The sequence below is a fragment of the Ovis aries genome, chromosome 3 (genome assembly GCF_016772045.2).
Source record: "Ovis aries strain OAR_USU_Benz2616 breed Rambouillet chromosome 3, ARS-UI_Ramb_v3.0, whole genome shotgun sequence".
In the NCBI taxonomy this organism is placed as follows: Eukaryota; Metazoa; Chordata; class Mammalia; order Artiodactyla; family Bovidae; genus Ovis; species Ovis aries.
The window spans coordinates 14,131,069-14,147,213 of NC_056056.1; the positions used below are offsets into that span (position 1 = coordinate 14,131,069).

General features: G+C 54.5%; 1 protein-coding gene across 10 annotated transcripts in view; it reads right to left on the reverse strand.

Moving 5' to 3' along the window:
* DAB2IP (DAB2 interacting protein) overlaps positions 1-16,145 on the reverse strand; it is a 209,595-nt gene that overhangs the window by 42,595 nt on the left and 150,855 nt on the right. Inside the window, exon 1 of one of the 10 annotated variants that reach the window (XM_042245749.2) lies at positions 5,385-5,948. The exons of the other annotated variants lie outside the window; for them this stretch is intronic. Coding sequence (XP_042101683.1) covers positions 5,385-5,557 — 173 coding nt within the window. The 5' untranslated portion in view covers positions 5,558-5,948. Of the gene's footprint in view, positions 1-5,384; positions 5,949-16,145 lie in introns of those variants that run through there. 10 annotated transcript variants of the gene reach the window in all.

A 16,145-nucleotide genomic window follows, 5' to 3' on the forward strand; every position in this document is an offset into this window, starting at 1 on the left:
TTCATTGAAGGCTTTCTTATCTCGCCTTACTATTCTCTAGAACTCTGCATTCAGTTGAGTGTATCTTTCCCTTTCTCTCTTGTTTCTTCTCTTCCTTCTTCACCTATTTGTAAAGCCTCCTCAGACAACCACTTTGCCTTCTTGCCCTTCTTTTTCTGTGGGATGGCGACATCTCAAGAATAAGAGTAGGAAAGACACATTTTTCAACCCTCACAACGGGCCAGCACAACACTCCTTCCCAGCAGCATCTCATGACTCCTCCTCACAACTATGCCAGGCAGGTAGCACCTGGATGCATCTTTCCGAGGAGGAAGTCATGCCGCGCGAGGGTTCCCGGCTCACTCAGGACAGCACAGTCCGCGGCTAGGGCCCAACCACATGAGGTCAGCCAGGGCCAGGAGTCTTCTCCCACCTGCCCTCTGGAGGCTCCACCTGTTCCGCCTCCCCTAGCATCTTTCATCACACGTGCCCCAACACTGGGCTTTCAGTCTAGGCCTCAAAACCCTATGAGCTCGGCTGTGTTCTTCCCCCCTTCTCACAGATGAGAAGACTAGAGACCACGAGCGCAGGAAAGGCAGGGAGAGGGAGGAGAGAAGAGGAGGGTCTGGAGCCCTGCACACAGGCTCTCACTCCTTCCCAAACTGGCTCTACAGCCACAGGAGGGACTGCAGGTGTGGGGGCTCTCTGAGGGCCCCTAGGCGCCAAGAGTGGGCATGGCCTGTGAGCTGCTAAAATAGGAGCAGGTAGAGGAGAAGAATGGAGAAGAAAAATGGCAACCCACTCCAGGATTCTCGCCTCGGAAATCCCATGGACAGAGGAGCCCGCTGGGCTATACAGCCCATGGGGATGCAAGGAGTCAGACATGACTGAGCACGCACACACACACACACAGAGCAGAGGAAAGGAGAGACTTGATTGCCTGGGCCTCTGTACCTGGTCTAGCAAGCCCTCCAAGAAAAGCGGGCCACTTCGGACACCAGGAGTGGGTGGGCAGCCCAGAGGTGCTGTACAGCCATCCTATCACAAAGGCCAAGGCCAGGCACAGTCCTCAGGCCTAACTCTGCAGGGGCCAGGTCAGTCAAGGATTTAACATCCTTGGTCTGTTTCTATGGAGCCTGGCAGTCAAGTCAGTCTGAAGCTGTGTAGCCTAGTGCTTAGGAACATGGGCTCTGAAGTCAGACTGTTCAAATCTGGACTGTGCCACTTGCAATCTTGTGTTCTTGGACAAGTCAGGTCACCTTTCTGGGCCTGTTTCCCCCTCTGCAATAACTTCAACAGCGCTCAGCCCCCAGGGCTTGCCGTGAGGACTCAATAAGCTACAGAGCAAAGCTGACTTCTAGGGAGCACTTGATAAAGGCCAGCCTGTTTAGCTAGGCTGAAGGACACTGCCTTAGGATATGCTGGGAGACACAAAGTGGTCACTTTCTGAGTAGTGACTCTGGGCAAGAGTCACATCTTTCTCTGGGCCTCAGCTGATTTCTGTAAAGACGGGGTTCACCCAGGACCCTCAGTGACTCCCAGGCAAGACCACCCTCTAACATGTCCCAGCTGCCCACGCTCCTCTAGAAGCACCCAGGTCATGAAAGGCTGGGCTGTAGTTGGAATTCTCTGCAACCTGAAAACAGGCCCTGCCTCTGCCCGGCCCCACCCAACCCCCAGGCTAACTGGAATCTGTTGGGAGGGAGAGAGTACAAAGGCTCAAGGCCACGTGACATGTCAGGAGACAGCAAAAGGCATCACCTCTCCGGGCAGAGCCCACCTGGCCAGCTCTGTCTCCCCACTATGAGGGGTGAACCCTCGCCTCCTTAGCAGTCTCCCAGGGGATGTGCTGCTGCTGAGCTGCCTTTCTATCGAGGAGTTCAGCAGCCAGCATTGGGAGGCAGATTCTCTACCACTGAGCTGCCTGGGAATCCTCTTCTATCTTTCTAGAACCTAAAGCAACTGGTGTGTGTGCTTCTTGGGGAGCAGGGGAAGGAGAACAGGGGGAGGACCAGAAGAATCAGGGATCATGAGGCAGGAGGCATGCCCGACAGCCCCGGCAGAGCCTACGAACACTTCTAAGGGGGCAGGGAGGGACCTGGGTGCCTTAAACTCACACCATCATCTCCTTGTCCATAGGGTTCATCCATCAGTAGGAGGTGGAAGTGATTTGGAAGTCTGCAGGGCCGGGTAGTGATTCTGGTTGTGTTACTCAGCAACTGTGGGACTTTGGGAAAATTCTTTACTTTCCTGAGCCTCAGTTTCTTCATGTATAAAATAAGGAAACACGCTATCCTTGGAAGAGGAAAGATGTAAAAACGGTGGCTAGCCAAATGCAGAGAAAGCATTTACCAAAACAACTTGGGAGTCCAAAGACTCAAATATCTGAGTGTCATTCATTCAACAGACACTCAGAACCCACCTGGAGACTGTTAGCTCTTGGGCTGTCCCCAGCTCTACACTGTCCCCCCAGTGAGCCAAACACATTCTAACTCCCCCCCACCCCACCACTCCTGCCTCATGGCTAAGTGTTGCAGAGAGATCAAGATCTGGGTCACCAAAATATTCTGAAATAGACCTCAAACTTCTCTGGAAGCCAAACCCACCAAAGCAGCGTTCAGAGCAAAGCCATCAGTGCAGACCAAGTCCAGCTCAGCTCTGGGAAAGGTAGAGGGCCTTGCAAGGAAAACCAGGCTCACGGTGCTCTCCCTTAGGCACCTGGACTCAAAGAGCGATCAGGTGGGGAGAGGGGAAGGAGGGCAGGTGACACTACAGGGTGGGACGAGAGCCCTCCAAGGAGAGAGCCAGAGCTCAAAGAGCCACTGGACGTCACCTAGGGGGGCCCAGTGCAGCCCTCCCCAGTCTAAATCTCTAGGGATCCCGCTCAGAGGCTCCTGGGGGAGGCCCACGGCCGGTAGAGCGAGGCGCAGACGGAGGGCGTGGGAGCTGGCGATGGGTCTTTTCTAAAGAGCCAGTTCTCTGCATCAGGTGGCCAAAGTATTGGAGTTTCATCATGTATCATGGAGTCTCTAAGTATTTCAGTATCATCATGAGTCCTTCCAATGAACACTCAGGATTGACTTCCTTTAGGAGTGACTGGCTGGATCTCCTTGCAGTCCAAGGGACTCAGAAGAGTCTTCTCCAATACCATGGTTCAAAAGCATCAACTCTTTGGCGCTCAGCTTTCTTTATAGTCCAACTCTCACATCCATACATGACTGGAAAAACCATAGCTTTGACTAGACAGACCTTTGTTGGCAAAGTAATATCTCTGCATTTTAATATGTGGTCTAGATTGGTCATAGCTTTTCTTCCAAGGAGCAAGTGTCTTTTTAATTTCATGGCTGCAGTCACCATCTGCAGTGATTTTGGAGCCCAAGAAGCCACTAAGGAAGCCAAAATCCTGCCACTACCACCTCTAAAATCTCTCACACCTGTCCAAGCCTCTTTATCAGTCTGACCCCAAACCCCTACCTGGGAGTCAGGGGGAACCGTTTAGAAACACAAATCCTATTATTTAACTTTTGGGCTAAAAACCCTTCAATTACTCCAGACAGCAATTTGAATAACTCCAAACGACTCAACGGACATGAGTTTGAGTCAACTCAAGCTGGCGATGGACAGGGAGGCCTGGCGTGCAGCAGTCTGTGGGGTCGCAGGGTCGGACACGACTGAGCAACCGAACTGAATGAACTGATTAAACTCCTCCCCAGGACGAGAAGTTGGCCGAGTGTGACCTGCCTTTCCTCTGACCTCATCTGGCAACCTCCATCAGCCTCTAGAAGCAGAGGCTTTCCCGCCTCAGGGACTTTGTCCTCTCTAATGCCCAGGCAGGAGCTCCAGTTCCACCCCCTTCTCCTAAAGGCAGGCTGGATCATCCTAGCTACAACAGGTCCTGGCCCCCTCCCCACCCACCTCCACTCCCCGCTCCTCCCCACAGAAACACTTGGCTGTTTCCTTCATTATCATATTGGTCGTTCAGCCAGCAAATATTTATTAAGTGCAAACCAACAACAACAACAATGTGCCAGGCACTATTTTAGGTGCTGAACAAAGCAAACAAAAACCCTGACTTACATCACCCAGTCTGGGATGACTTGTTTCTCCACTCCTTTATGATGCTCTGTCTCTCCTGACAGAAGGGAAGCTCTGCTGTATTTCTAAATCCTATGGAAGGTCTAAAAACTCAGTAAGTATGTACGAAACCAATTTGTAGAAACAAAGAACACCAAACCCAGAAAGGCATAAGAAGTCAGGAGCCACGCCTCTGCTACCTTGAAGCAAGTGCTGCTCACTGCCCGGGGGTCTCAGGTGCACAGGAAAGCTTCCGGTAATGCCCCAGCCTTCCTGGGGGACAGGTCAGACTAGAGGCACAGTGGTAGCCTGTTAACCTGCTTGAGAAAACGGATGACGGTGGGCTTTCCCAGTGGCTCAGCGGTAAAGAATCTGCCTGCAAGGGTTCAATCCCTGGGTGGGGAAGATCCCCTGGAGAAGGAAGTGGCAACCCACTCCAGTATTCTCGGCTGGGAAAATCCCATGGACAGAGAAGCCCAGCCGGCTACAGGCCATAGGGTCGCAAACAGTCGAACGCGACTGAGCGACTGAACAACAAAGCAGACCTGCTCGATAGGGAAGGCTCCAGGAGAGGTGAGATTTGAAAGAGGCCCACCCTACCCACCACCGAATCTAGGCAGGAGGAGGGAAACACTCCCGTGCTTTAGGGCCCTGATGTTCTTCGCGCTAGTAGAAAAAAGGGAAAAAAAACCTTGCTCCGGAAAACTCTTTACTTTTTATTAGTGTCTGGATCAATAAAAGTTTTAGGAGTAAAGCTTCTCTCCTGCAATACTAACCGCCACAGAGACAGCCTAGGATTATTAAATCTGTCTCCAACAGGCAGTGGCTGGGAGCCCCAGGCTAGGAAAAGAGAAGCCCGAGGGCTGTCTCTGGCTCTGAAACTCAGGGTCAAAGCCCCTCCTCACCACCCGCCTTCCAACCCCACAGATTCCCGGTGCCTAGATCTCTTTCCCCACAACTTTGCCCATCTGCTTCCACCTCTTGGTCAGTGGGTGTCTCACCATCCTCTTCCCTTGCACTTAAAGGTCCCAGGAGGACACGGCCTGGCTCCCAGGAGGGCAGGAGATGGTCCCCACCTTTGCTCTTCCTTCCAAGCCCAAGGGAGTCTCCCATTCATTCTACCCGGGTCAGTGTGGAAACCAGGCTGCGCAGGAAGGACTGTGGGGCATCAACCAGGCCCTGGTCGGAGGGTGGGTGAGGTCCCAAGGCTGGACCTCCTTGGAGAAACAGCCCTCACACCCTCCAGCCCCCACCCACAGCTATCCAGCCGGCCCACCCACAGGACAGGAAGTTTCCTGCACCCCCTTCCCAGGGTAGAGCCATGCACAGACCTTGGCAGTGAGATAGGCCTCTGGGCTGAACAGGGTCTCGGTACCAGGAGCCCGGGAGCCACATCTGGCTTTTGAGGATGGGGGGGTCTCCACAGAGAAGCTCGGCCCATGATCTTGCCGAGGTTGTCACAGAGGAGTCCGAAGCCACAGAGGCTCATTCTTGCGGCCGGCATGCACCGAGGTGCCTCTCCTGGCCAGACCTGGGGACGTCTCAGCCAAGGCCAGCATCTAACAGGAATTGAGCAGGTGGGCTTTCCCTTCCAGCAAAGCACGCGTTGACTCTTGTCTTCCAAGGTGAAACTTCAAATATGACTTAAGAAAAACACAGCGGTGACATCTAGAGATTTCCGGGTCCTCCAGGGAACAAGTGGAAAATTACAGCCTTCCATACAGGTAACCACATGGCACAACCTCCAGGTCCAAGAAGTCCGGAACGACATGCACTTCCAGCCAGGAGCACGTCGCCCTCCCAAGGAACTTGGGCAGGGTGTAGATCCTGGGACCTAGCCCTGGGTCCTCCGCGAGACGAGGAGGCCCGCGGAGGAGTCTCCGGCTCCGCGCCCAAGGGGCCACACCCTGCCCAAGTCCCGCCTCCGGGCCTTTGCACTTGCCGTTCCCTCCGCGTGGCCCTGGCTCTAGGCCAGGCTCACAGATCAAACGCTGCGCGCCTTACCAGAGGCTGTTCTAACCAAAGGAGCAACTTCCACCCCCAACCCCCAGGTTATCACTCAGCTTCCGGATGACACTGATCTGAAACGCTCTCACTTGGGCCTTCTCCTCCTCCCCCAGGGAGAATGTCCGGGCCTGTTCACCTGGTAGGTCCGACACCCCTCCGGCCATGCCTTGCACAAAGCAGGCACTAACAGGTGTCCTGAACGAATACTAGCTTCCTTCTGGCTAGTCTGAGACAGGCCGGCCAAAGCTGTGTGAGAGCGGCTGTGGAGGCGGGGTTGACCAAAAGACAGGGGTGCACCCAAACCCCCTCCCCACAACCCAAGCTCCGGAGCCTGCAGGCTGCGAACCACGCCCCTCGCACTCCAGGCCGGAAGCGGCCGGCCCCGCCCCCAGCCCGCCCACCCGGAGCCTCCGGCCCTGCCCTCCCAGGCCGGCCACAGGGGACGTTCTGCGGCCAGCTGCCGCCAACTGCCCCAGCAGCAACCGCTTTCCATCCCAACCCGTGCTGCGCTCTGGCCGCGGGCGGGGACGAGGCCCGGCCGGAACTCGTCGGGCTCTCCACCCTCTCTCTCTCCAGGGCCAATACCTTCCCTAACCCCGCACTTCCAAGGGGGTTGTCTACCACGGTCACCCAGTGAAACCAGACACCTGACTCCGTGCCCCAACTTGGAACTAGATAGCTAGACAGGTGCCCTCTCTGGGGGCAATTGTTCTCTGTCCTGGGCTGGGCCAGCAGGAGGTTTAGTGCCTGGTAGAAGGGAGAGGAGCCTGGTGGGCTGCAGTCCATGGGGTCGCGAAGAGACTTCACTTTCACACATTGGAGAAGGAAATGGCAACCTACTCCAGTGTTCTTGTCTGGAGAATCCCAGGGACGGTGGAGCCTGGTGGGCTGCCATCTATGGGGTCGCACAAAGTCAGACACGCCTGAAGCGAGTTAGCAGCAGCAGCAGCAGAAGGGAGAGGGAGTGAGCTGCCCAGGTATGTGAGTGCAACAAGACGGACCCAGGAGCCCAAATGGTGCCCCACCCACTGGCCTAGGATTCACACTGATCCTGATACCACCCTCACTGAACTGATACCACCCTCACTGAACTGAAAATCCTTCTGGGAAAGGCACACTCAGCCAGCCCGACCTTTTTGCCTGGGGTCACCCCCTTTTCCATCCTACTGGAAAGCCACAGCAATGTTTTCCAGGTATTGCGCCTCCACCACACACAGGGAATCACACCCACTTCCCTTACAGCCACCATCCAGAAGGGCTAATCAGACTAGAGTGGCTCCTGTATACTCTGGTGCAATGGGATCATGAAATCCAACACCACCCCACCCCCCCCAGGGAAATACGGACGAACAGGCGGGTGGGAGAATACCTGGGATCGTCCTGCCTACTTCACAGCCTCGACTCCAGAGGCTTGCAAGCTCCAGGTCAGTCCACGTAGTTTCAGCCTGCTCCAGACCCTCGGCAACAACTGAGCTCCTAGTAAGTGCCAGACTGTCAGGCATGTATTGTGTGCAGGTAGGACACCTTAGGACTCGTCACGAGGTCTGTCTACCTGTAGCCCCACAGCAACACCCATCGTGGGAAATAACTCCCTCCATCCCCTGGGGTGTCCTTGCTTGGGCTCAGCTCTGTTCTGAGCACAGGTAATCCAACAAGACCGGCCCGCTCCATCTGCTCACACCCCCAAAGCCCAGAGAACCCCTAGCTAGTGCCCTTATTGGTGAGTCCCTTCCTTCTGAGGTGAGGCTTCCCCTCCCAGCTTCATCTGGGTCTATGGACAGCAAGAAGATCAAACCAGGCAATCCTAAAGGAAATCAACCCTGAATATTCACTGGAAGGACTGATGCTGAAGCTCCAATACTTTGACCACCTGATGCAAAGAGCCGACTCACTGGAAAGACCCTGATGCTGGGGAAGATTGAGGCAGGAGAAGACAGCGACAGAGGATAAGATGGTTGGATGGCATCACTGACTCAACGAACTTGAGTTTGAGCAAACTCCAGGAGAAAGTGAAGGGCAGGGAAGCCCGGCGTGCTGCGGTCCACGAGGTCGCAAAGAGTCGGACACAACTGAGCAACTGAACTGGATAAAATTTCAAAACAAGGGAGAGGTGAGGCTGTAGTCAGTCACCAAGGGAGGACCTAGGGCAGAAGAAGCCCTTTCCCTCCTAGAGCATGTAAGGCACCAGAGATGGAGCGGGTGGAGCCTATCTCTGAGCACTCTTCCAGGGTGCAGGCCCCGAGCAGGCCTCTCACTTGAGATCAATAATAGCATTAATCAGGTTAGGAGGACACTGTAACCACCTTACAAATGAAGAAATCAAGTCCAGAGAAGCTCAGTCACTTGCATGAGCTGGGTGAGCCACAATCTGAAGGTAGATGTGCCTCACCCCAGACAGTCATTTGTACCTATTTGCTGGTCCCCTCTTAACTCCCTAATACCCCCTCCTCCTGGAAGCCTTCCCAGATTTTCCCCAGGCAGGAAGCCATCCCCACTGGTGGATCCACACAGTTCTAATGTCTTTTTTATAATAATACAGGCCCCTGTGATAGGGCTTTCCCTCTGCATGATAGCTGTCACGGGAGAAGGTCACAAGCTGAAGAGAAATAAGCTTCTCTCTGAAGGTCAGAAGATGTACTTGCCAGTTATTTGACCTTGAATAAGGTGCTACCTCCAAATCCTTCAAGCCTCAGCTCAGGAGACTGCATAACTTCTTGCAAGATCCCTTCAGAGCCATCTTGAATAATACGTAAAATGGACTGAGAACACGGGGAACATCCTTGGAATTTCAGAGACTGCCCTGATCCAGTTACTTCTGGTTTCAGTACCCTCAGTGGCCAGGCCTCCTGAATTATTAGGTCCCCATCTACCCACTGCACACTCTTCCCCTGCACACCCACCCGCTCCAGCCATGCGTCTTCCTCTTCTCTCTCTCCCTGCATCCTGCAACCCTCCCCTTTCTCAGAGGCACGCCTCCGCTCCCCCTGATCTCCCCTCCTGCCCCAACTTCCAATTCTCATGCACCTTTCAAGGCCCAGCTTCACTGCCCCACCGCCTTCCCAGTGTGCCCAGGCCCAGGAACTGTCCTCTCTCTTCCCGAATCCCCAGTCCTCCTCCCTTTCTCCTGGGTCCTGCTGTCTGTCCCGACAGACCCTCTCTGGGGTCTTTTCATCTCTGGTTCTTCAAGTCCTGCTGCTGCTGCTAAGTCGCTTCAGTCGTGTCCAACTCTGCGTGACCCCATAGACAGCAGCCCACCAGGCTCCCCTGTCCCTGGGATTCTCCAGGCAAGAACACTGGAGTGGGTTGCCATTTCCTTCTCCAATGCATGAAAGTGAAAAGTGAAAGGGAAGTCGCTCAGTCGTGTCTGACTCTTAGCGACCCCATGGACTGCAGCCTACCAGGCTCCTCTGCCCATGGGATTTTCCAGGCAAGAGTACTGGAATGGGTTGCCATTGCCTTCTCCGTCTTCAAGTCCTAGGACTCCATAAATGTGTGATGGATGTCTTCTTCCAAAAGCTCAGAGCCCAGATGTCGCATTATCTTTCAGACCTGAAGGTGTCTCACCAGCTGGGCCAGGCTCTCTGGGGGTCTGGAACCCGCCTTCCTCAAGGAGGTTCCCATTTTCTGGGGTGCAAGGGAGGTGGCCCCAAGGCTGTCAAGGAACACTTCCAGGCACTGCCTGTACATCCCCTTGGGGACAGTGATGCTCAGACCCTGGGAAGGAGGACCTCTCTTGTGACCATGGAGCCTCTCCTTTCTAGAGCCGGTGTAGAGGACAGAAGCCCTCTGTGGCCCGCCCAGAACTGCCCCCTCCAGAGAAGGGCACTGCTGTAACCCACTGCTTCCCCCACCCCCCGCCGAGTCTGCAGGGCAAAAGCAGACTGGACCAGAGAGGGATGCCCCGCGGAGGAGAGTCAGCCCCGGGCCCTGGCTCTTCATGGACAAGGGCTTCTGAAGAGACCACTGCTGCACTGAGCGGACGGTGAGAAAACAAACTTGGTATCAGACTCAGGGCCAGTTCTGAGTAGCAGTTTCAGTGTGTCCCAGCTGTTAATTTATGTGAGCACATCTATATTGGCGTGGTTTTATCATCACCAACAAACAGTAAATGTGTCCTGGCGCCTGCTTCTGTGCCAGGCCCAGCGCTAGGTATTTTACATCCATTACCTTCTTACACTTCCAAAGAGCCATAAGCTGTGGGTAGCCACTGAGATGTTTTACTAAGATGAAGCTGAAGCACAGAGAGGGTGGAAAAGCTGCTCAAGGTCACACAGCTAGTTACTGGTCACAGCTACGATTACAGGCCCCTCAACAGTCTGGCCCCAGCCTGTCTTCCTGGCCTGAGCTGCCAGCGCTCACCCTTCCAGAGCCTTTGTTCTCCGTCCCCACCCCTCAAGTTCCCCAAGCCCACTGTTGCGTGACCTGGGAGAGAGAGGTTAATGTATATTGTCAGCCTGCAGCCAACCAGCTCCCTCCCCCGCTCCACCTGCTCAGACCCCCTCCCCTGCTCCCATGAGGACTCCTGCCCTCTGGCTACCCCCTCCCCCCCACCAGCCTGGCTGCCTCCACCCCATCTGCCAGGCCCCCAACCAGTGTCTGGTGGTAATGACTTCAGCTGGCAGAGAATCCTGGAACCTTCCCCCGCCCCAGTGATGTTGACACATGTTCACGTAAAACACGGTAATGTTCCCATCTAAGCATTTAGGGGGAGTAAATTTCTACCCCTGTGATGCCTTCGTGCAAAAGTACAGGAGTGCTCCAGTACTTTGGCCACCTCATGCGAAGAGTTGACTCACTGGAAAAGACTCTGATGCTGGGAGGGATTGGGGGCAGGAGGAGAAGGGGACGACTGAGGATGAGATGGCTGGATGGCATCACGGACTCGATGGATGTGAGTCTGAGTGAACTCCGGCAGCTGGTGATGGACAGGGAGGCCTGGCGTGCTGCGATTCATGGAGTCGCAAAGAGTCGGGCACGACTGAGCGACTGAACTGAACTGAAACTAACTCAAACCAGCGGTGAGACATGGTCAGCACTTCCCTTCCTCGGTTGTCACGGTGCCAAGTCCTGGGCTACGCCCGCACGGCGTTCCAGGGCCTGAGCGCTGTCAGCAAGCCAGGGAGAGGGGTTGGGTCCAGTTTCCGAGGCTGTGACTGACTCCCCGGCTGCAAGATCAGTTTGTGGTCAATTCCCCCTCACTCCTAAGCTCCCGGTCCCTGTGACACGCCAGCGCTGCTCACTGCGTTCCCACCAAGAGCCCAGCTTCTGGGTCCCTGACGGGGTCACTTACTGCCCAGGCCCCACGCCCTGGTTCCCCCGCATCGGAGCGGGGCTCTTCCTTCACAGCCACCACCACACCATGTCTCCATCAGGCCAAGGTCACACATGTCCCCTCATTTCACCACCACCCCAAGAGGTCATGGAATTCAACCCCCCCTGAACTATCCCCTTCACCCCTCCCCGACCCCTGGAACCAGCGATGGGGATGCATGGAGGAGGCCCCACTCCACCTCCAGGTCCTAATGCTGCCAGGAGACGTACACCGCCAGGCCCTGTGACCTGGGGAGAACCACGAGGCTGGCATGGCCAGGCCCCTGCGAAGGTCCAGCCCTCTGTCCACAGCAAGAATTGACGGAGGCAGGCAGGGGAGGCCCGCAGGCCACGGCCCTGTCCTCACTTCTCCACATGAGCAGGCAGCAGTTGTGCAGCCAGACGGCACTGACAGCCCCTCCCGGGATTGCCCAGAGCCCGGCTCTTGGAGATTCCCGGGTCTAGGGGTGGAGAGCGAGTGTCTGATGTGATTTCTTCCACATGTTTTCTGAGAAGCTGCTGCAGCACTGCTGTGTCTGAATGCTACTGGCCTCCTCTCTGTGACGTGCATCAGAGGGAGGCACCGCTGTTCCCATTTTACAGACAGTCCCGCTGAGGTAAAACATCCAGTCCGAGGCCACACAGCTAGAAAGGGTGGTGCCCAGGATACAGGCAGGTCAATGAGACACACCGTCTGCCCTTGAGAAGCTGGCAGTCCAGTGGGGGAGGGCTGCACACAGACACTGGTGCCAAACAAAAGCACACCTAACAGGCCACGGGCCCAGGGGAGACCGTGAAAGTATCCAGCGCAGGGTGTGGCCCAACCACAGATTTGCGACAATGGCACGAACAGTCCCAGCTTGGGTGCAAGCAACTGGGGAAGGCTTCACGGAGAGGAGGCATATCTTAGTGAACCTCCTCCTAAGATCGGGGTCCCCCACCACTCTCGACGCCTGGTGCCCTGTGCGAGGACACGATTGTGGACAGATGGGCTGACTGGGGGCAGGCCCCTGGCACACTGTGCCACGTCGACACGGTGACTGCCTAGCCCCGGGAGGTGTGTCGAGTTCTTATGCCTCATTTACAAGACGAGGAGACAGAAGTGCAGAGCAGTTGAGTACCACGGCTAGGAAAGGTCCCTGTAGTGTCTGGCTCCGGGCCCACCTTTCCAGCAAGCGCTTAATTTCTCTGGGTCTTTGTTTGCTCATCTGTAAGACGCTCCATGGTCAGAGACACCTCCCCCTGCAGACTGGAGCTGGCTGGCTGGGGACTGGAAGGTGGCGGCCACCAGACCCCGCTTCTGCAGCCTGCTGGGTGAACGACCTCCTTCAGGGTCAAGTCTGCCAAGGAATGGCCACCAGTAGGGAGTTCTAATTGGTGAGGCTGGCGGCACAGAGCCCAGCAACCCAGCCGGTGGCTGATGCTGTTGCACAGGAAAGCGCTGAGCACAGCAAATATAGCTGTTGACCCAATTCAGTTCCGTTCTGTCTTCGAGAAAATAATTGAGTTTAAATGAATAGGTTTCCCATGTCCCCTCCGGCCTCGGGAAGGGTGGAAAAGGAGATGGTGGAGTAGTGAGGGGGCAGACGGGAACAGTTCCCTGGGCTCACTGTTGGTTATTTTTGAGTCATTAGGCCTGTGAAAGGTTTCTTTCTTGCCTTGGCGGACAGTAGGCTTGGACATAGCTGAGAGGCAGTGAGGTGGAGTGAAAACCACATGAGGTGGTCAGTGGAGATGGAGGTTTAAGGCCAAGCTGACAACAGCCTTGTGGGGTGGCCCACTCGGCTCCCAAGCTCGTCATCTACAGAATGGGAACACTATCCCCCTGTATACTCTTCCTAGGATCACTGGGAAGAGCTGGTGCAGGCTAAGCAAAGTTGAAGGCTTTTCAAGGAGTAAAGGAGTCTGGTGTGAACCGCGGAGGCCAGTTCTCTGCCCTGCAGGAACATAGGCCCAATGTTACTGCATCTATTTTTTTTGGATTGTTTTTAAGAAAACCTGGAAATCCGGTTTTTTTGGTGAATGTTGAAGGTGAATGTTTTAGGAGTGCTTAAATATTGGGAGCTGATTTAAAAAAAAAAAAAAAAAACACCAAAAATCACCTTCCCAGACCAAAACAAAACCTGCCTGTGGGCTACACATGGTCTTGAGCCACCCGTGTGCAACTTCCGACTTAGTGACAACGTGTGAAAAGCCATTCAGGGTGTGCGGGTGTCCTCCCACCTGTTTATTGCCTCATAATTGTCCTTGGCAGTGAGGCCAAGCCCAGCCCTGCTGGACTGGGAGAGGCAAGGGACACCAGTCTCTCCAGACCTCAGGGGAAACTGCAGACACAGAGACGCAGACATAGAGCACAAACGTATGGACACCAGGTGGGAGAGGGGGCGTGGGGTGAGCTGGGAGCCTGGGGCTGTCATATATACACTACCACATATAAGACAACTAATGAGAACCTACTGCATAGCACAGGGAACTCACTCAGTGCTCTTTGGTGACCTACATGGGAAGGAAATCCAAAAGAGAGGGGATATATGTGTACAAATAGCAGATTCACTTTGCTGTGCAGCAGAAACTAACACAACATTGTCAAGTAACTATACTCCAGTTAAATTTATTAAAAAAAAAAAATAAAGGCCTCTAAGACCTTGGGAAGGCGGAGGGGCCCCCTTCTCCCTCAACCCCTCCAGCCATACACACACAGGTGGATGGATATGAGGCTGGTTTTACCCTAGAAGTTAAGAGGTCACGGGCTTGCTTCGTGCACTGCCTTCAGCAACCGGTTAGGGTCTCAAGTCCCTCTTCTGCAGCAAGGGGGGTGCTTCTGAGAGGACCAAATAAGAACCAGATAGAGGGAGCCCGTGACAGGTCTTCCCAGAGCAGCAGTGCTGCAGAGTGGAAGGAGCGTGGCAGTCAGCAAGACCTCAGGTTCTCCCCGCCACTTCTAGGCTGTGTGTGCCCAGGGAAATTACCTAACCTCTCTGTACCTAGTCTCATCCTCTACACAGGAGATAAGAATCTCTGGGACACAGAGCTGTGGTGACGAATACATGAAATGATGACTGTCAAGGGCCTGGTAAGATGCCTGGCACGTAGCAAGGGAGGAAAACATGATAGGCATTATTATTATTGTTCTTGTTATCTTCAGTGAAAAGCATGCCAGAGAATTCTGACTGGGTGATTACAATAATGTAGCGCAGCCTGGCAAACTCGGTTGTTAACAGATGAGGCCACCTATAATTAGCACCATCATTACCTATGCAAATGGCGCGGCGGAGATGCTGGAGCAGGGTGTCCTTTGAAGTGTGTGCTAAATAACCCCTCCCCTGGCCGCCTGCCCTCCTCAAATCTTGTTTACACTATTAATTTCATTAGCAAACAGTTTTTCGTAAAGCAAGACAGAATGCCAAACTAGTATATATTCAAACCAAGGAGGTTTAAAACCATTTGGCCCCTGCCAGTCACTGGTGGTGGGGGGTGGAGGGGAGTTGCTCTTTGTGGGGGCCTATGTCCCACCTGGAATTGTTTGTGGGGCCCTGTCCTCAGGCTCCTGAGTCAGCTGCTGGCCTGGGGTTCCCAGTTCCTGCCTCCCCAGCCCTCTTCTCCCAGCAGGACAGGCTGAAGACCTCCACTAACTGGATCCCCTCTGACATGCAGAGCTGGGAAGAGGAGAGGGGGTTTGGGGGTGTGTTTGGCATTAAGCAGGCACTGTTTTCAGGACAAGAGGTTCACAGCATGGTTAATATGACTGGTGAGCTCCCCAAGAGTCAGGCTATAGTATATCAGGCTTATCATCATACCCACTTTACATCTGAGAAAACCCAGTCCCAGAGAGATTTAGGAAGTAATTTGCCAGATGTTACATTAAGTTGCAGAAGTGGATCCACCCCTGGGTCTGGTCAGCCTACCACCTCTGGAGTTTGCTCTTTAGCTCTGCTACCTGCACTTAGCACCTACCTGCAATGGACAGAGTAAGTTAATCCAACAGTGATCACAGAGGCTTCATGCTCGGGGAGATGAGCAGAGACTGCCGAGGTTCTGAGACGAAGCAGCTGAGGCTCAGCGGTCCTGTCATTAGCCCACAGGCGGAAAGGAGAGCCTAGAACCCAGAGCCTCTCACTGCCAGCTGGCTGCTTTCACATTCAGAGCTTTAAACACAAGCTGGTTCAACAGTCATCCTCCTCATTAATACCTGGGTCAGTATCTTCACCATCCCTATATCCCCTGGGACCAACAAGGATCCAAGAAAACAAAAGATGCTCAGGCAATGTTTGTTGAGCTGAACTGTTTTTCTTACCAAACAGACAATGCTGAACAGCTGGGATAGTGAAGGCCTGCGAAGGAAGATGGGTGGGGCTCAGGGTGGGGGTGAAGATAGACCACCCCCTGCGGGAGAGCATGGCCACCCTCAGCTTGGGACGAGCCCTTTTCAAAGCATCACCCTACTGTATGTCCACTCAAGAGGCAGGCAGTTAGCTGACTCTCAATACTGCAAGAACTGAAAATAGAAGTCTTAACAGATCTGTCAGTCCCTCCCCGGCTCCTATGCGCTCCGACCACCATGGAGCCTCTGCCCGCTCCTTCCCCGATCCCTGAAATTGAGGCTGGGAGAGACGAGAGACTTGCATGAGGTCTGGGAGCAGGGAAGACTAGGACCCACACCTTTCTTGCTCCTCCAAGTAGGTGCTCCCCTTTCCCCTCCACCTGCGGGCTTTCCCATCACCCCTCCCACACCATTAAGCCCTTCCCCCTTGAAAAACAAATAATCCTCACAAATA